Genomic DNA, 27368 nt, shown 5'->3' with positions numbered 1-27368 from the left:
AGCCCTTTCCCTTGTTCGGGGTGGGGGCTTCCAGGCTACATCCCACCATGCCCAGGTGGCTGCTTTAGTTCAGGGGACCCCTGCCTTATGCTGGTCATGGCCAGACTGTAGGGCACTAGGAGCCGGAGGAGAGGGGCAGGGCTATGCACCGTCTGGTTAAACAGGGGCAAATACAACTGGGGATTTGGAGGGGCTCTAGCCCCTCAAAAAGAACAACAAATCAGGAACCCCTGAGCCTGGAACAGAAGTTTGTTTATCTCACTTAATTAAAAGTGGGCAGACTTAATTTTGGTACAAAGCTACTCACTGAAGCGATATTCAACAGCTGTTATTTTATTATTAACTTTAGCCCTGCCCCAATAAAAAAAAAGTTGTCTATGCTCCTGTTAAATAACTATTTTGTCTTTCCTTTTTTGACCCTTCCTTCATATAGGCTTGAGGAATGAGGAATATGAGCAAAGAGCCCTCTGGACCCCCCAACCGATATGCTCCTTGTGGCAAGTATACTGTTTGCTCTCCTTATGTAAATGTACATTTTGACATATCTTGGGTATGAAAAATGAATGGAACCCTTTGCTTCCTAAGAAGGGAGACTTCACATATACTATCTACTATATCAGCATTTTATGCTGTGGGGAACATGCATCCCTCAATGCCGTAATCCTTGATATTTTTGGTGGGGAAGGATGAGGCTGATAGTGGAATTTCCTTTGGGTTCTTTCTAGCCTGGTCACACAAGACATTCAAGACAGGACTCTGAGATGCTCTTCAACCTCACCAATGTGAGGAAACAACCATTTCCCATTTTGGCCTTCATCTGTTTTCCTTGTTTGGAACACCCCCCTCTCCTGTGTCAAGGCAGAAGCTAATGCCACCCACACTATAATGCAGCTAGTTAGATGCACTTTACCAAGTGACCTTATCTGCCCTGAGCATCATGACATCATCTCCAGGACATGCCTGAGTACTGGCCTAAAGACCCAAAGTTGTTTCCAAACTTCAGTTTTGCATACTGTAGTACCCAGCAGCAGTCACCACTTTTCAAGAAAATTAGTCAACTCAGATCTAAAAGTCACTTTTTCTTATAAATAGCATTGTGAAAGAAGGAAGTGAACTTACTTTGATGAAGTTAACTAAATTTTTTTAATGTAGTGGTTTGTATGGAATTTGTAGTGATGGAATAATATTTGTCTTGTAAATCAGTAGTTTGTGTTTTCTTTGTTCTAGTTTATTAACAGAGTTTTAAGGATTTATGGGAGATTCCAAAGTACATCACAGAGTTGCCCCCCGCAGTATGTCTTCCTCAGACGCTTCCTACAGATTTGAGCATGATTTTTGTTTGTTGCTCCTGACTGAACCCTTTGCTCTTTCCATACCAAGAGTTATTTTGTTGCTTTCTAAATCGTGCAGATGTTCTGCTTCCCCAGCGCTGCCTGAGAGAAACTCAGCTGAGATAAAACCAGCCTTAAAATTTCACAGTCTGGTTTATAAATCAGAACATAGGGTAGCCTGTTCAGTTGGGGTCACGGGTCCTTTTTACAGGAGGTTTCCAGAAGGTCTCAAATTGTTTCTGTTGCCAATGGGTAGGCCATTGGCATTTTCCATTATAAACTAATTTTAAAGAGTTTGTAATTCAACTCTGAAAACTCGCTGGGCTTAAAGTATTAAATACAAACACGACAAATATGTTTGAATAAGGTAGGGTTCCAAGTTGGTACTTACCCAGCAAGTTAACTAGGATGAAAAGGTTCCTGATAATGAGCAGTTCGATGAAACATCCCATTCCAGGTGGACCAATTAGTAAGTGTGGTGAAAAAAAAACCAACAATCTAATGCGTCTTGCCTCTGCCACTAAGGAAAGATCTTTTATTTTTTAATAGTCATTTATACACTCCTTCCATTGCCATTACATGGAATATATTAACTGATTTCAATGGAAGATCTGTTTACTTAAAAACCACAGTTTTATCTGAACATGTTTTACCTACACTTGCCATAAGTAACATCTAAGATTGTTATAATTTAAGATTAGTAAATAAAAATCTTCTCTTTTTTCCTGTATATTTACTTTGTGCTTTGACAGCACAATTGTGTCTATTCTGTTTAACCATTTTTCCCATATAGTCAGCCGTCCATTTCCCTTATTTGTGTGGGTTTTTCCTACAGTAATGGGAGTGGAAATGTTTGAGCGGGGGGGAAAGGAAAATGTGAGTGTAAAACTACAAAATTTGGGAGTCAGATTCAAGGGCAGGTGTAGTACATCAAGCTACTCCCAGCTCACTTTTTGAAACTGACTTGATTTCAGGTTGTCTTTTAAAATGGCACCTCAGCAGTATGCAGAGATGTCCAGCAAATGACTTAACCTGACTGGGTCTAGTGCACTGAAAGGTTGCTCAGCCATGCAATGCTTGGAACTCATCTTAAATTAGAAGAAATTAGGTGTATTGTGAAAGTGGCTTGCTCTCTAGTGCTCAGTTTAATTTAATCATTATATTTCTTCAGATTATATTTCAGTAGTTAACTAAAACAAGTAAAGAGTTGATAGCAGAAAAGTGTTTTTTGTTAATAGTTGAAGGAAGAAAGGTCACCAAAGAATTAATGCTTTCCACTGCTGTCTTCTTGCGTTTTACTGATCTCAGTATTCATTAACCTAGTTCTCTGAATGGGGAAGATACATAACATTGTATTGTAGGACAGTTGAAGTGACAATTTGAAATAACATTAAAGGCTTTTTAAACAAGGCTCTGCAGTGGTATCACAGTTTTTGTGTGATCACCTAGAAGTAGCAAGTATTTATTATTCTCTTAGTGAGCATTTCATATCTATTACATCTTTAATAAAATGTAGTATGTTACACTGTAATTTAATGTGGACTTTGATTATTACATCTGCTCTTTGACACAGTAATGTTATCAGTAAACATTTAACCTAAATATTTTTTTCTTAATGATTATAGAATGGTACTACCATGTTCCACTGAAACGATCAGAGAAGTCTGTGAACTCAGAAATCCCAATCCCTCCACCATCCCAGATCCCAGGTCTGAGCAACCTCGGAGAGTATCACAATGAAATTACATTTGGGAGCCGCAGGAAATGGATCAAAGACACAGACTCAGAATATGTAAAGCTGGCAAAGCAAGGAGGCCGACCTGGTGAATCTCAGTTCATTTTAAAGAGCATGCTCGGGGGTCGCATAACTGTATTTAGTTTGATTAGGCATATATTTGCGCATTTTATTTTATTTTGCTTGTGACTTACTTTGTTCTGTCTGTTACTACTTTGAACCACTTAAATCCTACTGTCTGTATTTAATAAAATCACTTTTTATTTAGTAATTTACTCAGAGTATGTATTAATACCTGGGGAAGCAAACAACTGTGCATATCTCTCTATCAGTGTTATAGAGGGCGAACAATTTATGAGTTTGCCCTGCATAAACTTTATGCAGGGTAAAACGGATTTATCTGGGTTTTGTTAGTCTCTAAGGTGCCACAAGTACTCCTGTTATTTTTGAGGATACAGACTAACACGGCTGCTACTCTGAAATCAGTTCATTTTAGCATTATTGGTGGTTTGGGAAGCTTAAACATTTGACAAATATAACTGGAGACTGTTCCAGCAATTTTAAAAGTGATACATTTGAGGGGAAACTGTAGAAAGGGAAATGTTGTATGTTGTTGAAATATGTTGAATCCTCAAGAAAACAATGCAAAAACCTTTATCGGTAAATGTAATCGTTATAGTCTAATGTCACATGCAATAACCCCAATACTTCATTGTTTGAGTCTTAACAGTTTTCTGCTCCAGCTTGTGCCCTTCCTTTTCCATCTTTCATGGCTAAAATATTATTATTAGGCTAAAATCCATTGATTAGCTCTTAAAGTATATTCCATCTGATCCGGAACGCTTTTTCTAGTCCTATTAAATTGAATTTAGAACATTGTTAAGCCTTTATGATAAAATCTGGGTATGTTAATGCTGATATATTCTAACCACAGCATAAATTATTTGGCAGGTTAGCTGCATTACATGGGGATCTGAACAATTTATTTTGTGTTTAACAGAGAAAGTATCTGCCTGGGTACTGAACTTTGAAAGGTTTATTAGAACTGTAAAAATATACCTTTTAGCATTGAAACTTGGGGGGGAGGGGGGGGTTGTGAAATTGTCATAAAATTTGAAAAAGTTTGTAAAGGTTTTATTAAAATTACTTTTCAGTTTTTGCAAGTAAATAGTTTGTATTATACATATATTTTGTTTTCAGCTCATTGAAGATGCGAAAAACTTAAATGGACATAAATTTTCCACAGAGTTTCAATGATTCCCAGTCTGTAAAATAAGAAATACATCCACATGTATTATCAGGCACTGTATTATACAACTGTATGTCAAGATATGTAAAATGAGATACCTGATACAATTGAAATACAGTATTGGAAATAATATTGAAAAAATGAATTGTCTAGACCGTCAAAACTATTGCCACTTGCTGGCTTTGTGGGTAATCACTGCTGGTGACTATCCCATTAGGATTAAAAAGTAGTGAAAGTTCTGATTGTCCAATTGAATCTCAGTAAGGGCTACAAATAGAAATATTTCTTTTATAAAAAAAAATTAGTAAAAGATAACAGCAACATAAAAATATTAATTTATAACCCTGGAAAATACTACAGCATTAATGTATCTTTTTTTTTTTAAACTTAAGATTTGTTGAAACATTTTACACCTAGTACAAGAAAAACATCCCCAGTAGCTTATGCTGCACCTGACTGGTATACACACCACAGTAAACCACCACCAGATGATGAATCTAAGTAAGTATGCTCTGATTCCATGGAGGCTGTGTAACTTTTTATAATCCACTGTATTTCTCTTTTGTTAGTCTGTTAAATGTTATGTTTTGAATTAATACTTTTGCAATAGAAAATAATATAGAAAAATAATTGTGAAACCTTGGTCTACAGAGCCCATGTTTCCTCAGTGCCTGACTACATGGTTCATGAAGAGTTTAAGTCTGATCAGCTCAATGGTAACTATGAAACAAAAAGAGGGCCTTTTGATTTTGATATGAAAAGTATTTGGCAGAGGGATGCTGAGGACAAGGAGAACAAAGAGAAAAAGAAGGTACGATTTAAAGACTTTCTTCTTGGTGTAAAACTTCTGAAAAAAACTAAGTGGGTTTTTTGTTTCTTAAGGGGAGTGGCAGTGCATTAGAACAACACATTTTTGTACTGAAGTTACAGAAGTGATTTAAAATACATAGTTCTGTCATGAAGTGTTCTTGTTGCAGCATACTGTACCAGGAATGCATTTTCCAATCACATTGTACATTTCGTATACTGCAAAGTTAATTAAAGTGAAATATTCTCCAGTCATCTCTCATAATGCAGTTTATTTTCTATTCACTCTCTGCCAATATAGGCCTTTCTCTGGATCTTTTCTTGTTAGAGACAGGTGAATGTTCAGGGGACTGTTTGGGTTTTGTGTTTAGTTTAATTGAGGAAATACTCTGAAAAGTGCTTTGGTACCAGTTCTGGAAACAGATATCCTCCATTTATCCACAAAATAGGTACAGCACAAGCAGTCATTAGTGCAATTTTTCACACATTATCCTTCTAGTTTGGATTGATCTTGACCTGGCTGAAGCTACCTGTGATGGTAGTTAAAGCCTACATTTTTTTTTTTACGTGTTCATTAATTTTGGGTGCTCAATTTTTTCATGCTTTGTTTCAGATACCTGGGACCTGATTTTCAAAGGTGCTGAACACCACCACTCCTCTTCAAGTCAAAGGGGTACTTCTGAAAATCAGGCTCTAGGTATTTCAAGTTGTGAACCTAAGTCACTTGTGCAAATTTGGGCCAAATTACCTTGCATTCTGCTGAAACTACTAGTTAGTGAAGTTGGGAATTGGGGCTCCTGTAATGATATTTGTCCATACAGAACTGGGCAGGGAACATCTTGTCATTCCACATAAGCAATCAAACACTTGTCAGGTGATTACACTGTAATTTAGATAATAATTTAGAGACATGAAGTTTATTTCCTGAACTATCCAGTCCCCAAGAAGACTTAAATAACCAATACTTAAAATAGAAGCTTAAGCTCCCAAGGAAGCCTCCTGGTTAAATTTCAAGGTGATGTAAGCAGGGGAGGAAGCTTTTTCATTTTTAAAAGGATGAAAACAGGAGGGTGTAAGATAAAACAGGTCCCCTGATCCTCCTGCTTATGATCCCACTGTTGTCAACACATCTGGGGCCAAGTTTATCCCCGGGGTGAGCAGGCATAACAAGTTAACTTCAGGTTTCAGAGTAGCAGCCGTGTTAGTCTGTATCCGCAAAAAGAACAGGAGTACTTGTGGCACCTTAGAGACTAACAAATTTATTAGAGCATAAGCTTTCGTGGGCTACAGCCCACTTCTTCGGATGCATATAGAGTGAAACATATATTGAGGAGATATATATACACACATACAGAGAGCATGAACAGGTGGGAGTTGTCTTACCAACTCTGAGAGGCCAATTAAGTAAGAGAAAAAAACTTTTGAAGTGATAATCAAGATAGCTCAGTACAGACAGTTTGATAAGAAGTGTGAGAATACTTACAAGGGGAGATAGATTCAATGTTTGTAATGGCTCAGCCATTCCCAGTCCTTATTCAATCCTGAGTTGATCGTATCTAGTTTGCATATCAATTCCAGCTCAGCAGTCTCTCGTTGGAGTCTGTTTTTGAAGTTTTTCTGTTGTAAGATAGCCACCCGCAGGTCTGTCATTGAATGGCCAGACAGGTTAAAGTGTTCTCCCACTGGTTTTTGAGTATTATGATTCCTGATGTCAGATTTGTGTCCATTAATTCTTTTGCGTAGAGACTGTCCAGTTTGGCCAATGTACATGGCAGAGGGGCATTGCTGGCACATGATGGCATATATCACATTGGTAGATGTGCAGGTGAACGAGCCCCTGATGGTATGGCTGATGTGATTAGGCCCTGTGATGATGTCACTTGAATAGATATGTGGACAGAGTTGGCATCGGGCTTTGTTACAAGGATAGGTTCCTGGGTCAGTGTTTTTGTTCAGTGATGTGTGGTTGCTGGTGAGTATTTGCTTTAGGTTGGGGGGTTGTCTGTAAGCGAGGACAGGTCTGTCTCCCAACATCTGTGAGAGTAAAGGATCATCTTTCAGGATAGGTTGTACTTCAATGGGAGTTTCGCCTATTTGTACCAAGGCCATAATTTGGTCCACAGCATTCCAAGTCAGTAATTTATATTCATTTTGTAGCTCCACTGAATCTGAAATTGGAATACATTACATTATGCTACTTAGACCTGCTTTCTAATCTGTTGAGGACCATAATGTAATTTACGCCACCATTTTCACCACTGCTGAATTTGACTCAAAGATGCTAAATCTAAAAACTAACTCCCATAGGCTAAATGCCCTAAGATATCTAAGATGATATCTCTGGCCACTTAACTCTTTCTAGTTTAAATTTTATTTTGGTTCCTACCTTATTGTCCTCCTCCGTAGAGCCCTTGGTTCATGCATTGTCATTTCAGCTTTTTGCTTCAGGATTTTTCTGCTCTAAGTACCTTGATGAATTAGACCCTAAAGAGGAGGGTGAGCACATATCTGACTTCTATGACAAGTTGGAGGAGGAATGTGTTTCTGAGGGGTTACTCAATCTAAACACTACTTGCATAGGTTGGGGAAATGGTCTGCCTTTACTGAAGAAAATGTCTTGGCTGCAGAAGATTCAAGAGTGATTTTTCTCTACTTGTTTGTGGATCTCTTCCGGTGGCAGTTATGAAGAATTTTCCATTTAACATGAAATATCATGGCATGCCCCACTTTCATAGCAAGTTTTACCTCTTTGCCCCCCTCATAAAGATTTTCTATGTTGTTATTGTTTAAGAATGCCTTCCTACCAAATATTTTCTCCTTCCTACAGATTCTTCTAGTAAAAAAATGGAGAGAGCATTATGGAATAATTTTTATTCTAGTATCGTGGCCTTGCAATCTATATAGTTGAACTTTTACAAATGGATTCTTAATGCTGTTTAAACAAAATTCCAATAAGTCTTCCATTTCCTTATTTGATGGTGATGATTTAGATAATTTGTAGTTAGCTGCTAGGGTAGAGCTAAGGTTCTGAATGCAGAAACAGAACAATCTTTGGTTTAAAATTTTGAAAGCAAAGTGCCATTTTGAAGTTCAGAATCATTAGACACAGTTCTTTAGGGTACAAAAGTTGTTTGCTGCAGTCATAGAAAGAAACCCTTAAGGATGTACTTAAGGAAACCCTTAAGGATAAGTGCAAAAACATTTTACCCTGGAGGGTTCCTGTTGAGTCCAGTCTAGAAAACAAAGTTCCCTTCTGGGCTCTACTGCTGATTCTTCAATCTTCTGTGTGTTTATCTTTTGAATTATGAGAAACTCTCTTATTCCTGATATTAAAAGATGGGTTTCTGACAGTTGCCATGTCCAGGAAAACTGGGGCCTGGGACATCTTTTCTTTAACCTTCATCCCCCCTCACTTCAAGCTTCTTGCCAAAGATTGTGTTCAAGTTCCATGTCAATCATACAATCGTACAATTTGCAGTTTTTTCCAAAGCCACATTCTGCCAAGGTGGTTCTTGGTACTTTTAAGACTCGTAACATTTAAGTGAACAAAGCTCAGTCCTTAAGAAAGATTTCAGCTCCCACTTCACTGATGCTATGCTCACCCATATGTGTCATTAGGACATCTGGAGGCCTGTGATGTGAATGTATGAATTGTCACAGCGAATGAATATGAATGGTCACTGATCCAGGAAAAGTGTGTGAGAATGACTCTATAGCTTGGTGGTTAGAGCACTTTCGTAGGCTGTGGATGACTCAAGTCCTTGCTCTAATGACTACTCATACAAAGTGGAACAGCTTCAACAGGAGAGACTGAGAAAGCTCTACACTAGAATATCCCATAGTCCACTGGTTAGGGTGTACTTCTGCAATGGGGTAAACCCCAGTTCAAATTTCTGCTCCACATAAGGCAGAGGAAGAATGCCACAGGGTGTCCGGTTGCATGCCACAAATAAGGGGCTATGACTCAAGTGGCTAGAGTAGGTACTGCTGTCTTAGCCTACAAAGCAGGGCAGTTTGGCCTACTGGACAGATTCCTTGGGGCTGCTCTTGCTCTTGGGGCAGCATGGCCTAACAGCCAAAGTCCCTGAGCAGTGCCCACACCCTATGGTAGGTGTGGGGTGGGGTAGGGGGATACAGGCCCACCCTTCTCCACTGGGTCTCGACCCAAGGCCCTGTGAAATCAGTGGTCTGCAGTTTGGCTCAGTTTCCTATTTTAACAGTCATGTTTCCTGGATCGCTTCCTACCCTTGGTTCCTGCTCTGTCAGTTCCCCTGGGGACATTGGCTTTCTGGCTCACTTTCATCCTCCAGGGTCAATGGGGGTTTCACTGTTGATCTCACTGGTTTGGCCTTCACAGTCTGTAGCTCCAGTAACTCCCTGGCAGGAGCTGGCAGCGTGTGTCCACTCTTCTCCTCAGCCAGCCCAAACTGAGCTGGGTCACTCCCTTTTATATCCTGTCTCCAGGTTGAGCATGCCCAACAGGAGTGAGGGGGCACTGCCTCTTCGTCCCACAATGTGCGGTTAACCCCAGATGGGTCAGTGCGGGGTAGATACAGCCCATCACAAGGGGAATTAAACCTGTGTCTCCGACACAGCCCAGGTGAGTGTTCTAACCACTGGGGTAACCTTTATAAGGAGGGTTCCTCCTTCATTTTTTTTTTTTTAGCTGAAACTATTTAATCAATTTGCTTCAAATTTGCAAATAGTTTTGGGTCAACTGAAACTGCATATTTTAGCAAATAAACTATTCATCCAAAAAAATTCACCCAGCTCTAATCCTGAATGCTGTATGGAGCTTCAAAATGTCCCCAAAAGGTGATCCTGATTCAAACAGACAAGCAGGCCACCACATTCTATATTGGAGAAGGGCACTAGGATGTGTGAGACTCAGGGCTTCTTGTATCCAGAAGCCTTGCAGGTGGAAAGTGCATTCTGTCTCAAGACAATCCTGGTTGTCATATGCATAGCAGAGAAAAAGAACATGATCATAGACATACTGAGTCAAACAATGACAGATCTTCACAAGTGGTCTCAGTATCACTGTGTGGGGAGATCTGATCTTTCGGTGGGCCATGCTGAAAGTGAATCTCTTCACCATTTACTGGAACAAGAAGTTACTGGTCCTCTATGAATGACAGACCACATTAGCAAGAAAAGACCACATTAGCAAGTGACAACTTCTCCATTCCCTGGGGTGAGAAGTTCCTTTATGCCTTCCACCTGATCCCATTTGTAACAAAGCTAATGGTAGACCTTAGATAAGACTAAGTTTGATCTTAAGTTTCCTGGTGATTCAGACAAATAAGGTGCTCAGCTCTGCTGCAGATGGCCAAAGTTAGTCCAATCAAGCTGAGAGTCTTGCCTCAGATAATCACTTTAGAACCAGGACACCTTGTTCCATCCCATTTCCAGACCTCTCTCTCTAACTGGATAGCTTCTGTCATGATAGAGATCTGTAGGCAAGGTGTCCACAGGCTGGTGGTTTGTATTCTCTTGACCCCTAAAGTAATTTACATAGAAGAATTCCTTACATGGAACTTCATTTTTCTGGTGGCAATGACTTCAGCTCATAGATTAAGTAAATTTCTGCTGTAGTGACTGAACTGCCTTATGCCAAATTTCATAAGGGTGTGGTATCGCTACAGACTCATTTTCACTTCCTCTCCAATGTGATATTGGAGTTCCACCTTATTGAGCATACTGTCCTGCTAATATTCTTCAAGTTCTGTATGATTCCATTTCTCATTACTATGACCTGGCTGACATGAAGCTAAGCCATGTCCACACTCTATCCAAGATAAGATGACCACCGCTGCCTGGGTCAGGAATGTTTCCATCACAGACATATATGTAGCAGCTACATAGTGATCTCTCTGCATACTTACATATAATTATTGCTTGTATTCAGGTTTCAAGAAGGAATTCGATTTCAACAGTTCAGTGCTCTAGAACTTGTTCACAAATAGAGGTGGCCAAACTTTCTCACCCATCCCCAAGTATTTTTGTTTCTTATTTTCAGTTAGCCAACTTTTATATCAACTTTCTTGACTAGTGATCGATTCTAAAGATTTGAATTATGTCTGATGTTATTTATTGAGAGGTAGCCTTCTATATGTATTTATTTAAAAAAATATACTTTCCCAGGTCATATTATAGGCATTGGCCTTATTGTGGCAGCTGTACATTTTTTTTTTTTTTTTTTGGTGTGTGGGGAAGACATCCCTCAAATTTTTACTATTCAGGAGTGAGAATCCTGTATAGATTATATTTTTAGAGAAGAGAAAATTACTTGTTTTGTAATTCTTTTTTTCTCAGAAGCTATGCTGTAGGATTCTCTATCACCTACTTCTATTCAGAGTTTACCTATTATCTTCTGAGATGTCTTTCACTTTGTACCTTTTCTTTCATTTTTATTTAAGGCTTTTTTTATCATATGTTAATCATCTTGTTCTGGTTTACTGTTAGTAGGAGCTTCACGTCTTATGCAATCAGAACTAAGTGAACTATTTGTAGAGGAGCATTTGGACTTGGGTAGAGTTGATGCATGATAACCAGTTAAGGCCTGAAACATGCTTTGCCCTGCTACTACTGCCTTTAATGGTCAAAAGCCTAAGAGCTAGCAGAGTTCCACCAATCTTATTGTAAGAGGCTAAGACCTAGGACTGAGAATCTTTCAAAGTGGTATTTTTGGAGAAGCAGAATTGCAAAATATATATTTTTCCTGTCTCTGAGATAGCTAGGCCCTGGGACTTTAAGGGCTTTAAAGATAACCAACCAGCATCTTTAATTGCACCCAGAGGAAAGTTGAAAGCCAGTGCATGGAAGACTGGTATTAGATGGTCACATGGATTTTGCCCTCTTAAAAGGCGAATAGCTAGCTATGCTATACTGATGGTTTCAAGTGGTTATTAACAGTAACCCTAAGTACATCACATTACCTTAGTCCATCATGAAAATAACAAAAACGTTAATTGTCGTGATGAGGCCTACATCAGAGAAACTGCAATGAAGGATTCAATAAGACCTGGAAACTGTGAACCACTTAGAAACAGTCTAAACATTACCTGTTAATTAGAAGGAGCAGTCGTAATATACATCAGCTTTTCAAGATGTTTCTCCGCCACCAGCATCTTTTCAATTTTATTTAGATTTCATGTTATAAATTGAATTAAACCAGCTAGATTTCATCCATGATGACCTCACATTGATTTGGCATGAGGAATGCTAAGAAATCATGGAATCAAAGTTTAAAGGAAAGAGATGCTGAACAGAGTATCAACAGCGTACTGGTGATAGTGCAGCATCTTCTAATGGCCTCATTAACACATTATTAATTATTTTCATTACAGTAGCACCTAAGTGTCCCAATCAAAATTGGAGTCCTATTATTCTAGGCACTGTGTGGGCACATAGAAAGACACACACCTAGTCCCAGAAAGCTTACAATCTAAACGGGCAATGCAGACAAACAGATGTACAAAGAGATGAACCAACTTGCCCAGGATTACACGCTAGGTCAGCGACAGAGCTGAGGATAGAACCCAAGCCTCCCACTTCTAGTGTAGTTCCCAAGCCACTATATCTTGCTGCCTTATTGTTTTGAATCTTTGAAATTTGACATTTAGGTATTGGTACAGATTTTTTTTTAACATAACCATCCTAAAATGTAACTTTTCTCCCCCTCCTTCCTAGCCATTATTTCATTTTTTGAGCATTGGCAGATTGAGAGGTATGCAAGGGTATTTCAGTGGGACTCCTTTTGCCTAAGGCAGTGATACAATGTTTCCAGGGCTGGTCTTTTTCCCCATTTTACCTGTGATAGCCTGCAAGTCAAATTTTGCAACAACTATTGGTAAATTTTATTGCAATATACAAAAGGCAAGCATCTTAAATCATGTCTCTTGCATAAGTTACAATATTCACTAATTCTCCTATCAGGAAAATGCTGCTCAAGTTGAGGTCCATGTGGGCAACACAAAAGAGGTGCGTATATCACTAACATAGGGGTGTGGTTTGACAGAAAAGAAATTTGCTTAATGCAGTAATCATTTTACAATACTGTCCAAGAGTACATATTGCCTTTCCAAAAAGTATTGTTCCCAAAAGCGGACTTAATTTATGTTATAATACTGCACTTGACTGTCTCAACTTCTTTTCTAAAATTTTATTTCTTCTAGGGCTAAAATTACTCTTGTTTTCTTTTCTTTTTTTAAGACTTATCTCCTAGTATCTCATCTATTAACTCTGTTATGTGTACAGGACAGTTTACATTGTATTGTAAACAACTTCTTGGGAATTATGCATTTTTAAATCACTTTTATTCAAGATTTAGCAGTAGCTATGTGATTATAATTAAAATTTTTCAAACACATTTTTAAAAACTAAGTTCAGTATCAAAAATTAAAAAGGTTTTTTTTTTAAAGGATAACCTGATCATTGTCACTCAGTCAATCTTCTTCCTTTTTTTAGAGATGCTTTATAATGCAGTTATTTTTCACTGTTATCGTGCCTTATCTTCAAGGACTTCAAAGGATTTTATAAAAATTAATGATTTAAGACTCACCACCTGTAAAGTAGGCAGTCATTGTCATCAGTTTTACAGATAGGAAAACTGGGATACAGAGAGTAAATGACTTGCTCAAGTCCCTAAGGGAGTCTGTGACACAGTTGGTACTAAAACTCAAATCTCCTGTGTACCAGTTCTGTGCTTTGGCCATTTCTATCTCTGGTCTTTGATTCCCAACTGATACGCAGTGGAACTCAAAATAAGCTCCCAAGTGACTACTGGTCTTGCTCCGTTACTATGGAAGAAGAAACCTGTTTTCCCCCATGACTATATTTGAGCTCAGTAGTAAAATTATGTCAGAATCCTCCTATATATAGTTAGCAGGACACATCATACAATTTAAAAACTAGTTTTAAAAACTCTAAAGAGTAATCTCAGAACTCCTAGACTTGAATAAGGCTTTAACACTAAATCACAGAGATGTGCAATATTACTACCAATTTTTATTTGAACCAGGTTAATTACTCAGCTTTCTTTCCTCTCTCTCACTCTTGTTGCTAAAAACAGAAATCTTAAATTCATCTATTTTTATTTAACACATAGGAAAGCTCATTATTTACAATGTGAGCATATGAGAAGCAACAGCAAAAAGGTTTAACAATAAAATGTAGGTTTCAGGTATAGATACCTTAAATTTTCTTTGCTTCCTCATATTTTTTTACCCTTTATTCCTAGAAAAATTAAGTGCTTCTGACACGTTTTTATAAAATATAGGGCCAGTAGACTCATCTCCAAAGTTTTAAAAAACTTCAGTGAAAGCAATTGTTTTTAAACAATCATTCCCAGGTAATGTTTGACACTAAGAACCTGAATGTGAAATTCACTCCTATGCAAAAGGCTAGCACAAGGCCTATGATCCACTTATTCAGACTGAAATTATGCATACATTTTGTGCTGACATCCTACACAGAGAGGAATTTCACCCATTGGAATCAACTTCATTGCTAAGGAAAATGTAAAAATAAGCAGAGCATAAATAATGAAATGTGAGCATTTAAAAGAATTATATTATTTAGTAATTGATGGTGTTTTAAAAAACATATGTAAAGAAATGTATTTATTTACAGTATTTTTAATTGTCAATGTCACCAAAAAAAATTGGAACACTTTACACTGGAATGTACATAAATGACCCACTGTTCCATAAATTGACTTTAAAATATAGTAATAGTGAACCACAGTTACACAGCTTTTAATATTGTATCTATATACAGTAATAAGATTCTATGATTGTCACAGTTTGTAACGCTGAAACCTAAAATGTCTGTAGAGCCAGTGTGAAGTGATGAAAACAGCTATAAGCTATATTTTTTTGTTCAGAATATCACCAGATTCAGTTATCGTTAGGTTTTGCAGAATGTTCCCATCCAATTTTTTAAGTTCTCAGCCATTTTGACTTTTATGAATTACACCCCTGCTACAGCAAGGCATGTATTTATGCCATGCCAAGAGTCCTAGATCTCTGTGATATCAGAGATAACTCAACCAATCACCACCCTTACTCTACAGCTAATTTTCATGCAACAGTTTCATTGGTTGTTTAAGAGAGACTGAACAGATGTTGAGTTACTTGGCCTAACTGCCACAGTTCTTCAAAACCAAGCACGCAACAACACAACCAGCATACACAATAACCGCATACACACATAGCTTCGCATTTCCCACCAGCACAGATCAACAGAAATTTCTCAGCACAGCACAAGCCACACACATATCAACACAGCCACCCACACAACTACAGAACCAGCACAGCCCGACATCACTCTGAAGCCTACAATGTCTTTCAGTCAATGTGAAGCAATGGAAACAGCTGCAGGCATTGCCGAGAGCTTATTTTGTTTAGAATATCACCACATTCGGTTGTCACTGGGATTCTCAGTTTGTTACCCTCCACATTTTTTATTTCTCCGCCATTTTTTGCTTTTTTACAAAGATGACTGTACAAATTTCCCCTGTGTGATTGCTTGAGCTTTCAGCTACTAGTAATGTAAAGCACTGTACTCCTTAGCAGAAAGCAAATGACATTTGGCTTCATTGTCCCCGATAGCATTCTCTCTAGTTTGGCTTCTTTGAGTTGTTGCTGTGGTGGCTGTTGCCTGAAAAGCCCTGGAGACTGCTGTTTTATCCAAGTGGGTTAGCAGCCTGAATGGCTTTCAGATGATTCATATATACTTAGCATAAAGGCAGCTGGAAAAACTTTTCATAGAGAAGAGAAGAACTATATTTTGAACGTAAATCCAACATCTATCCCAATTTAGTTAGATTTTCCTAAGATGAAGAATGAGTTGTTTTCTAGCTGAGAAACCGAGATCTCCAGTTCATTTGTAATTTAAGGAAATCTTTGATTACATACAATTTGTTTCATGTTTTCCCATGAAATGCATATAAAATGAGAATTATCAAAATTAACTATGAAAATATGAGAGTCTGCCTTGATCACAGTCTGAGCACAAGTCTACACAATAAGTATGGCAAAATAGCTTTTTAGTTTTCTCATTTCCATAATCAAGTAAGGTTTTCAGAGCTTCAGGAAGCACTTCAGTGAATTATTCCTTGGCCTTCAGCTGCAATGTGGCTGTTTGTTGAAATTCAAGTCAAATAAAAATGATTAATGAAAATCAAAAGCAGTAGGGTTTTGCCTACCTCTGCACTTTGTTTTCCCTGTCCTACTTTTTGTAATTGTTTAGGCTTCTCTTTTTTTTCCATCTTATGTTCCTGTTTCTTTCCACTGCCAAAACCAGACTCTTTTTCTCTTTCCATCTGCTGTTCATAATATACATAACCATATCAAACTGTGTTTCTGTGGTAGTCTTTGTGTAGGGTCAGCAGGATTAGATTTTTATCAGCAAATTTCAATATATGTCAATTTCACCATACACACACATATCAATGAAAAAATATTTCCATCAATACTAATCAAAATTTACGGATAGGCAAAGTGAGGGCTTGTCTACATGGCACACTGGATCGACAGGCAGTGATCAATCAGCGGGGGTCGATTTATTGCGTCTAGTCTAGATGCGATAAATCGACCGCCAAGCGCTCTTCCGTCGACTCCGGTACCCCACCGGAGCGAGAAGCACAGGCGGAGTCGACAGGAGAGCATCAGCCATCGACTTACCGCAGTGAAGACACGCGGTAAGTAGATCTAAGTATGTCGACTTCAGCTACATTATTCACTGAGCTGAAGTTGCATAACTTAGATCGATTCCCCTCCCCTCCACCCTCCAGTGTAGATCAGGCTTTAGAAAAATGCTGTTTGAGATCTCATTAGTGTTTGATTTAAGGCTATTTATTTTGTATATTTTGAGCTGTGATGTTGACAGGTTGTGTTTTAACTGTTATAAAGCTTTAACTTTTTGAATCTCAGTGTCTACTGTCATTAAACAATTTATTGTCTGACCCCCTCATTGTGTGACTCTGCATAATTTCCCACAACTGTGAAAATGTAAATTGATAAAAATAAAAAAAAATACTCACAATGCTGATAATGAAGATAGAGGAAGGCAACAATAAGACAGATTCAGTGCACCTAAGAATATTACTCTGAAATACAAAGCACAAACAAATCACTTAGAAAAACTGAGCCTCAATTTTTCAGTACTTGATAGTGTAGGAGAATGATTCTAAATCACTAGAATTTACAACTTCCAAGTCTGGGTAAAAGACACCATGACATAAAACTAGTATTCATGTAAACTCCTTTCATTTTGACAACAGTATCTCCCGTCTCTTCATTTTTAAGCCCCAACTCTTCAACAATCATTTTGTCCACAATGAAATAACCCCATCATCTTACTCATTACCAGACGCTGGAATCCATCACCTTAAGTGAAATCCTGGCCCCATTGAAGTCATTGAAAGTTTTGCCATTTACTGGGGGCCAGGATTTCACCCCGGTCTTTCCATTTCAGAATCAGTACAAAAGCTCTATCCTAGACTTCATATGTCCTCCATAAAATAGAGGTGCAGGGGAAATTATCCAGTTCCTCACACTCATCAAATATTCATCTCTCCTCTTCCTCCTCTCCTCACCACCTTTCATTGTATCTTGTCTTTCACTGGCCTCCTAATTAGTACATGCTCAATCATTTCACATTTTTATTGCACTCCTCTTCATTCATACCATATCACATCTGCATAGGCTACTTGTATTTAGAAGAATAAGCTGCATTTGTTTTGGAAGTGTTTCAATTATATTTTCATATGACTGTTACTAGATCAAAATAAATTATATTGTAAGGCTTGCAACCTAGTTGCAATTTCTGATATTTATTATTTTGTACTTTAACAATTATATATAATCTTCTTGTAATGATCAGATCCAACTTGATACAGTATGGCTCTATGCCCAGTAGTACACAGCTAATTTATATAGCAATATACTTCACTTCTAATCATCCAGTCTTGAAGCTTTTGTAATAATATGATAGCAGTGATTATATCTATATCTTCTGCTATGTTGGAATGTCATGGTAACTGACTTTCAACCAGCTACATAAGATATTTTAGTAGATAAAAATATGTTCAGATATAATTTTGGTTCTAATAATCTAAAGAATACACAAAGAAGATCTTAAAAATTCTTAGAGGTGACTTTTAAAAATTGGGCTTGTGCCATTTTTAGCTTATTTATGATGTATAAAGGAAGCTTAAAAGAATGTTTTAAAACATCATTTCTGCATTTTTTAACCTAAGAAATATTGGGAAAGTCAGGTTTGGTCTTCTCTATTATTGCTGAAGGACCTCTGAGAGGTTTGGGGGATATTTATTTTGACTTCTGCACCTTAATTGAAGAGGCAAGGGTATTGAACCTTTAACCAAGACTTCCTGTAACTTCACTTGCTAATTAACATTTTGGATAAAGATGTCAACACATACAAACAGTTTTAAACAGTCCCATTAAGATTCCTGTCTCTCTTTAGTTACTCATTGTTTACTCTCTTGGCTCTTTTGATGTGACCATTTCACTAGGTCTCCAAGTAACAAAGAATATTCCATGCTAGATTGAACCTGAATTTGCAGTGTAAATAAACAAGCAGTATTTAAAAACCACCACCTTTCAGGTCTTCCTTATACATAATTAAGAAAAGAAGGCAAAAGCTCAGTTTTGAGGCCTCCTTCAGTGTATCTATATTATTTGGAATTTCCCACCTCAGATTAATATAGTACAATGGCTTTATTACTGTCTGGGAGACCCTATGTTTCTTAACCAAATGGACTGTGGTTCTTAAACCAGGGATGAAACCTGACCCCACTGAAGTCAAAGGGAGCTTTGCTATTGACTTCAGTCGGACCAGGATTTAACTTCAAAGTTTTTTCATTTCTTCCATGCAGTGGACTGAGCCATGATGAGAAGCTTTGACTGCTAAATTTTAATTTGGCAGCTTAGTTTTAGTTAGAAATGTACTACAACTCTTTTTTGTCAGAGAGAAATGCTTATGGCTCAGCAGATTTATTAGTGGCGTCACTTAAAAGCCTACTAATATAACTAGTGGTAAATAAATAGGGTTACCACATTTTCTTCAGTTTTATCATTTACTTCCCTAAACTTACTGCTAGAAATACGGTTCCTTGAATTGTGCAAATACTGAAGATATTTAGAGCTACCAAAGTAATCCCTTTTTCTGATGTCCCCTGATCATGTATATTTCCTTAATCATAACATTGTTGTTAAATTAGGTTTTCTTTAACACAGGTAAAGTTTCCTGCTATAAACCCCAAATACCCAAACAGAATACCACCCTCTACTGCAAATAAGGAATTCCACGGGGGAAATAGGCTTTATTTTCCACCTATGTAAGTAGCACACACATTGTATTAACTAAGGCCCTGATTCTGAAAACATTTTAACTTTACTCACTTATATAAATGTTTGTGGGATCAGGGCTTATATCTGTAATGGGCCTGAGCTACCTTGACTCTCAGGCTACCACATGTACTATCTGAAATATTAAAATGGTTTTATAAGTAACTTAAGTCATGTTATTTAATTTTTAGGATATGCCATTAAATGTAACTACAAAATTGAAAAAGTAAGCACACACAAGTCAGTACATTCAAAACTTTTAGGTTCCTACAGTGATGTTTATTGTGCACATCCAGTACTTTCTTGTTGTTGTTTTTTTTTAAAACAGAAGACTTTTTTTTTAATAGTGATTATTTTTGGTTCTCAGTGCAATCCAGTGACTGGACCATAAAGTCCATTATCACTATTTGTATTAAAGTAGTGCGCAAAGAATCCAGTTAAGATTGAGACGGTTGTTTGGTCTGGGTTCTGCATAGACACATTAAGTTACCATCGTGGCTTTAAGAGTTTACCATCTAATTTAAGACAAGACACAAGTGGTGTAACAAACTATAGGAGGGAGAACCAGGGTAACTGATATGAACATGCAATTACATCAATTAGCTATGCATATAATTAGATGGTTTCAAGTTGTTAAAAGAATACTTATTTTAATTATTATAAAATACAAAGGAATAAATGTATAGTCCCAATATGTTTTATAATCTATGCTTAATAATTTGAACAAAAAACATTATGTATATATAACGGCAAAAATGGAAATAGAAAATGCCACATTTATGTAACTTTGGGTATTTCTACACAGCATTTTAGAATGAGTTGCCTTTCTGGGTTGGCAGACATGGTAATGGGACTCAGGCTAGCCCTCTAAAAGCAATTGTCTAGACAGCACTTTGAAGTTGCAGCTTAGACGGAAGCCTATGCTCTGAAGCCCACCCCTCTCCATAGGCTTCAGAGCTTAAACCGCAAATTAAAAGCGCTGTCTGTACAGCAATTTTTAAAGTGCTAGTATGAGCCTTGCTAGCCCAAGCCTGTCAACCCAGGCTGGGAGGCTCACACCAAAATGTGTGTAGCTATACCCTTAGGGCAGGTCTTCACTACGGGGGGGGGGGGGGTCGATTTAAGATACGCAAATTCAGCTACGCGAATAGCGTAGCTGAATTCGACATATCGGAGCCGACTTACCCCGCTGTGAGGACGGCGGCAAAATCGACCTCCGCGGCTCCCCGTCGACGGCGCTTACTCCCACCTCCGCTGGTGGAGTAAGAGCATCGATTCGGGGATCGATTGTCGCGTCCCGACGAGACGCGATAATTCGATCCCCGAGAGATCGATTTCTACCCGCCGATTCAGGCGGGTAGTGTAGACCTAGCCTTAGAGTTAACATTGCTTAGGAATCTAGTTTTTGAACTTGTTGACTTTTATTTGCTTTACTTCTCCATTTCTGACATGAATTACCCTTTTCATCTCACTTTACCATTCTGCTATAGGGCCAAATCTTGCAGCCCTCAATCACACAAATCTCCCATTAATTGAGTTTTGTTGAATGAGGACTACAAAATTTTGTCTCTTAATTATGATAAAAACTATGGTTAATTATGATTGATTATGCAAACCTTATGGCATTATTTTATAAGACGCATGTTAAATTCATATTATGCTAATTAAACCATGGGAAAATAAATAATATAAATGACATTTCTGTTTTTGTTATTTACTTGCATATAAAAGAACTTGGTATAAGATGCCACTCTCCTTTCTGTAAAATAAAATGGTTGCTGCCAATTCTTTCTTATGTTTTATTTCTGAACTCTTATCTGATATATATTTTATTTTTATTTATTTATTTATTTTTGTACAGGCCTGGTCAGAAAAACAATGAACCAGTAAACTTCAGCAAACTGATTAGCAATGGTTACAGAGACGATTGGATTCAGCAGCGTAATGACTGGGAGAAAAAGATTCAGCAAACCTCAAAAAATAATGAGCAGCCTGAAGGTGAAGTGTATTGTGACTATTTTTTTCTTTAATTTAGCAGTTATCTAAAGTTAGTAACCAAGATTAGCTCTATCAACTCACATCTTACTTTTGAATATAATTACATTTACTTTTTTATTTTGCTCTAACTATGTCAATATGGGCCCAATTTAAAAAATACATGTGACTTTAATTGTAGAGGCAAAGTTGGCAGTGGCTTTGTATATCTTTTAAGTTGTGAAAGTATGCTTTGGTTTTGTCTTGTGGCTAAATTCTGCTTGCTTTATTTACCTAAGAGATTGAAGAGACAGAACTACTCACATGCTTAAAGTTAAACAAACGTTTAAATACTCTTCTGGATCCTGGCTTAGATACATAGAACTTGGTTCTTAGTCCTTTTCTGAAATCTCCATCCCAAACACAGCAAAAACCAACGGTATGACAGGTAGATCTATCAGTGTCATTATACAAAAACTAATTCCTGTCTGCTTTTGAGTATGGAGGTTTTGAAGAAACACTGTTAGTGCAAAAAAATCCAACAACAGCAAAAGAAAAACAGCTATGCAGAGCTCATGCTTTAGAATCTCACTTTGTCATGCACTGTTCCATAAAACTACAAATATATAGCATTATTATTTGTGTATTTTAGTGTTATAAAGTGAGCAACATCTACATGCAACAATTGACTTCAATAAATCTTTTATTAATAATTACATGGTAATCTTAAAGCTACCTATTCACTGACACACAACCATTATTAATTGATACTAAATACAAAAATATAGTTCTGGACCCCCAGACTTTTAAAGTTCATTTCCATTTTATGTAACCTTCTCCCCCTGTGCAATTGCTGTTTCTTATAGTAAATTTGAATACTTAAATGCATTTATTTCAAAGGTGTTCTCATTTGTCCCTCTAACTTTTTATATTGTTATAGTTAATTTAGAAACATTTGTGGTTTTTAGGTAACATATGCCTTTTAAAATGCTTGTGAACAGGGAAATTCCAAAAGCCAAATCTAAAAATGTGTGCAATATGTTCTTGATTTTGAATAAAGAATGGTTCTTTATAGTATGCTTGTATGCATGCTATGTTAGTGTATGCATACAAGCATACTGTAGAGAGCTATGTGTATATTAAATTGTGACTGTAAAATGTACTCACTCAGAAAATTTCACTCAAAATAATATAAATATTGATCTTTGGTGCAAATTGGTAACTATACATAGGATTAGAGTCAGGTAATTGATTTAGGTTGGTTTAAGAATTTTAAAATTTGCTTACTCAGTTTTTTATACACCCTGTTAATTTTATTATTATGGCATCTTTAGTAAAGTGTTCTTTCTGCATTATTTCTTGCAGAGACTCTTCCTCCAAGTGAGTACCAGAAGAAAATAGGAAAGAAGCAGAAAGCTAAAAAATATACGTTGTCATTCAAAAGAAAAACTGTTGCAAAAATAAAGGATGAGCCCAGATCTCAATCTGGACCTGAAATAAGTGCCCCGCCTAAGAAGTCACTCTTCAAACTCAACATGTATGCCACCCCAGTCCCTATCCACACAGAACCCATTGCTATCTTAAGAGAATTAAAGACTTCATTAATCAACCAAGCAACCTAAAAACTTTTCCCTAACACAAACATTTAATGTTTTTATTACCCTTGGGTTTAGATTTTACTTAACACTTAACACTTTTTCTCCCTGAATTTTTCAACTCTTGGGGTCTCTGTATGTGGAAATTTAAGATTACTGCATTATTAAATTTCCAACTTAATTTTTTCAGTGGAAGCAGGTTTGTGTGTGAGCCTAGGAAGGAGCATCTCAGGAAATGAAGGAAAGGTGCATACACTGAGTCCCAGAGCATGCATGTTTTTAATTTTTAATTTTTGTTTTACTGTAGTGCATCTGAAATTGGGGCAGGTTAGGTAGGGTAGCTTAACCTGCCAACCTCTGACTCAAGGTATGTGTGATTAGATGTTGCCTCAACAATGCAGGAATTTCAGGGTAATAGCTAGTTGTTTGATTCTCTCACTTTTCATTTATTTTTTATTTTTTTAATTAATTTATATAGTGGGACTTCAAATAAAATTTAAACATCAACCATAAAAGAAAATGAAGTGGCAGACATACTATGAAGAGTGGTGAAAAGTAAATAACTTATAGTGTGTGTGTGTGTGTGTGTGTGACAGATTTCTAATTACTTGAGATGCCTTTTCTAGCTGTAATTAGATAGTTAAGGTGAGATCATGCTTGTTTTTTCTCTCCCAGTAGATTCCTCCCACACCTGTATAGTCTCTCTTCCAGTATGCAAAGGAGAGGGGCTAGATAGTACTGGCAATAGGTCTGACTGACCCCACATGAGTTGTATCTTTGGGCAACTTTGGTCTTGCCCCCTTCATGCTGGGAGGACTGTTTGCTGTACCTTCTTCCATTCCCCTCCACCTCCCACACTCTTTCAAAGGCTTAGTGCTGCCAGTCAGTGGTGCTGAAGCAGTACACCTCTTCCCACTTCACAGCAAGGCAATGTCATAATTTAGAACTTAGGATACTACCACTATAATTGTTGTGCACATTTACTTTTGGGTGCCAGTTAGGTTAATGGATGCAGCACCATCCTTAAATTGTAACAGTCCCAAAGTACTAACTTCATAAACTGACAGGTCCATATAAACACCTACCACATTGACTGTTGTTATGTAAATTGCCAGAAAGTATCTAGATTTTGGAGTTCCATGGTGTGTGAGAGAGATGGCTAGTTGTCAGTGATGTAGTTAGCCAATTGGTATTATGTCAACTTATTAAGGGTCTTGTTTTGAGTTATGTGCAGTGACAGTGAGAATGAAGTGTTTTTAATTTGTGACTTTAAATTGAGTAACAACTATGCAAAGAAATATCTAAAAGGGCACAGGTGTTGAAATTTCCCTAGATTGTGATAGTGTAAATCTCCCACATTAAACATAACCTATTCCATATCATCTAAGATTAGTTAGAAAGGGAGGACAAACTGTTTTATTGCATGGTATTAAGCTATTAAAGTTCACATATTGCTGGCTTACTTCTCAATTTGGTATTCCACATAATAATCAGTTGGAAAATTATATGGGATACAAATGTTAGGACAATTATTTCTACTTTTGTCTTTAGCACTTACTTTCCCCCCATTTGCTACCTTTTTCTATCTATCCTTACCTCCCCCACCCCAAACTTTTTTTTCCCTGTCTTTTTTTTGTTTATCTTGTTCCATATATAGAATTGTTTATATAGAAATGGGGCTGGAGGGTTACAAATGTAGAGCTCTTCTGCAATTAAAGTGACTTTCACTGACTAAGATTGTAAATTTACATTTAAACCAAGTTATAAATTTTGCCCTTTCCTTAATGGGTATGGAGCGTTTCAGATAGAGCACAGCTACTGTGATTCTGCTGCACAGTTGAATATCAGAATATGGGGGCCCCTCACAGGGAGTACACATTCCCACAAGAAATGGAGTTCAGCTCTGCTTGGGCTCCCTTCATACTTTCATGGGCAGAGGTAGTTTAGGGGCATCATACAGCTGGAATAGCGGATCTACAGCTAGATATCTCCACTGGCCATTGACTTCCGCATAGGCACTAGGGTCTGTCCACACCGAACTGGCAGAATCAGGGTCTTAGTTAGTTTCCCTCTGCAGCTGGCTTCATGTGTGGAGCATTGCTATATCTGATGCTGTTTTGCCACTTGTCCACCACACAGGATGCATACAAGTGAGCAGTGGATAAGGAAGCATTACATTGATGCTTGGTCAGAGAGCAGCAATGCATTGCAAACTTCGCATGTAGCATTGTCTTTCCTCCCGGTCACTTACAAATATAGAAGTATTAGACTTTGTAGGTATTTTTGGCAAGTGAAAGGTTAGCATTTGGCCATATTGTTTTATTGTCAGAAGTTGTCATCTAGTCTCTCATTTTTTGTATTGCAGGTTCAGAGACATCCCAGCCCGAATTGACTCCAACAGACAACAAGTAAAAGCTGCAGCTTCAGAGATGTAATAAAGATATTAATATTTTAAAAAGAGCATCAAGAACAGTAAAGCATGCTATGGCTTATGAAACAGGCTCCTATGTTTATAGGTTGATATTTGTTAATTACATGTATCTAACCATTGTAGTTAAATTCATCCCTGGTACAACTTCATTTATTTCAGTAGCTTTACATCAGAGATGAAATTGGTTCAGTGCTTCACTCCAGCAAGTTTTACAGTGTAGGCAATAGCTACTGCAGTATACATCTAGGTCTGGTTTTAATGTCATGTCAGCATACAGAATTGAAACCTTTATTGTCACTGGTTCCACCAGACTAGTACTATACCATTACCATCAATTTGCCTTTCATTAAGGTTTTGTCTACACACAAATACTGTACCAGTATAGTTAAAGTAGTACAATCCCCCGTACTGTGGACAGTTATGCCGTTAAAGGAAGGGGAAGTATACTGATGTAAACATGTCTACACTAAAGATTGTACTAGTATAACTACTTAGATAAAATCTCACACACCCAACTGAAAAGTTATACTGGTACAAAAACTCTTAGACTAGGTTTATGGCTTTCTTACAGCACTGCAGCGCTGCACCTGCTCCATGAGAATTGGTTGATCAGTGGCATTGCTGCAGGGACAGGACCAATTCAGCAGATTCTGTAGCATCATGTGTCATAGTTTTGCATGTTTTGCATCACGAAGTGGTTCAATAGCGCAAACAATGAGACTGATCTGAGCAATGCATGCTGTCTGCACTTAAAGCCTTTAAAGTCTTAATAATTTTGTATGTCTTGAAATTTTGACTGGGTCAACAAAATTCTATTTAATGCTAGAGTTCTGTGTTGTTGGTTCATATTAAGCAAAAAACAGTTATATTTTTGAAATAACAATGCATATTAATGGTAAAGATGTTACTCTGAAAGCTGGGATGTATTAACAATTTTCAGTACCGCATTTTCACATTTACTTTTGTCTGTTTGAATTAGGGTTTGTCCCTTGAATCCCATAAATCATACAAACATTGAATCTGTTTGAGTAGAGAACGGACATAATTTTGGATTTGGTTCATTAAGAAATTTCCTTTTATACTGTGGGGGAAAAAACAAAAAATATTATTACAATTGAAATGTTAATTTGGTTATTTCCTTTTCAGAATATACTCTCCATTCATTGTACATCTGTTAATCCAAAATTAAAGGTTTTAAGTCATATTACCAAAAAAAGCATCTGTCTGAATGCAGTGTTTTCTGAATTAGTTTGCATTGATTTAGCAATACTTTTAAATTAGTTTGGTATGAAAATTGGTTAGACACTATTATGAAAGTGGGCCTATTACTAATTCAAAGCCAAAAAACGTAGGGTGAAATCCTGACCCTATTGAAGACAGTGGGAGTTTTGCCATTCACTTCAGTGGGATCAAGACTTCACTTATCATTTCCAACACCAGTTCAGGTTTCTAAATAAATGGCAAACATTGTACTTATCACATTATTTACAAAACCCAAGTGCTTAAATAAATGTTATAATGTCCACATAATAAGCAAACACATTCTTATTAAGTATAAAGAACTGCATGAATTTTCCCAGGAGATTTAACTATTTGGAAAGGTTGAAAAGGTAGTAACAAGCTATTTCTCAGAAAGAGGAAGACAAAGAATGTCAGCTGAAAGTCAGAATTTCAAATTCAGGGCAATTTCTTTGCGACCTATAAATCAAAAATAGTTCGACAAATTTTCTTCCTGCTTTGCAGAAGTCTTTTGCCTTCAGAGTAAATGTTGAAATTTTGGCCCAAACACATCTCCAAAATTATAGGGATGCTAAAATAAGACTTTATAATGAAAGCTTGTTACAACCTGAACCATGCAGAGGCTACTGCTT

The 27368-nt window shown here is 37.2% G+C and overlaps 1 protein-coding gene across 1 annotated transcript; it reads left to right on the top strand.

The window, feature by feature from the left end:
- Positions 1–442: 442 nt before the first annotated feature.
- C2H7orf57 (chromosome 2 C7orf57 homolog) lies at positions 443–25501 on the top strand. Its single transcript, XM_065400060.1, has 9 exons — positions 443–497; positions 2957–3154; positions 4708–4816; positions 4967–5126; positions 13061–13105; positions 19387–19487; positions 21359–21495; positions 22837–23008; positions 25432–25501. The coding sequence occupies exons 1-9, from the start codon at positions 443–445 to the stop codon at positions 25499–25501; spliced, it is 1047 nt and encodes a 348-aa protein (XP_065256132.1).
- The last annotated feature ends 1867 nt before the right edge of the window (positions 25502–27368 follow it).

The sequence above is a fragment of the Emys orbicularis genome, chromosome 2 (assembly GCF_028017835.1).
Source record: "Emys orbicularis isolate rEmyOrb1 chromosome 2, rEmyOrb1.hap1, whole genome shotgun sequence".
NCBI classification, from domain to species: Eukaryota; Metazoa; Chordata; order Testudines; family Emydidae; genus Emys; species Emys orbicularis.
The sequence above is the reverse complement of the archived record's forward strand: the minus strand, read 5'-3'. Positions and strand labels throughout refer to the sequence as shown.

Bases quoted from the DNA above. Each gene is read 5' to 3' on its own strand.
- C2H7orf57 (XM_065400060.1), top strand. From the start codon at position 443: ATGAGGAATATGAGCAAAGAGCCCTCTGGACCCCCCAACCGATATGCT. The intron at 3,155-4,707 runs GTGAATCTCAGT...TTTAAACTTAAG, and splicing joins AAAGCAAGGAGGCCGACCTG to ATTTGTTGAAACATTTTACA. The intron at 21,496-22,836 runs GTGAAGTGTATT...TATTTCTTGCAG, and splicing joins AAATAATGAGCAGCCTGAAG to AGACTCTTCCTCCAAGTGAG.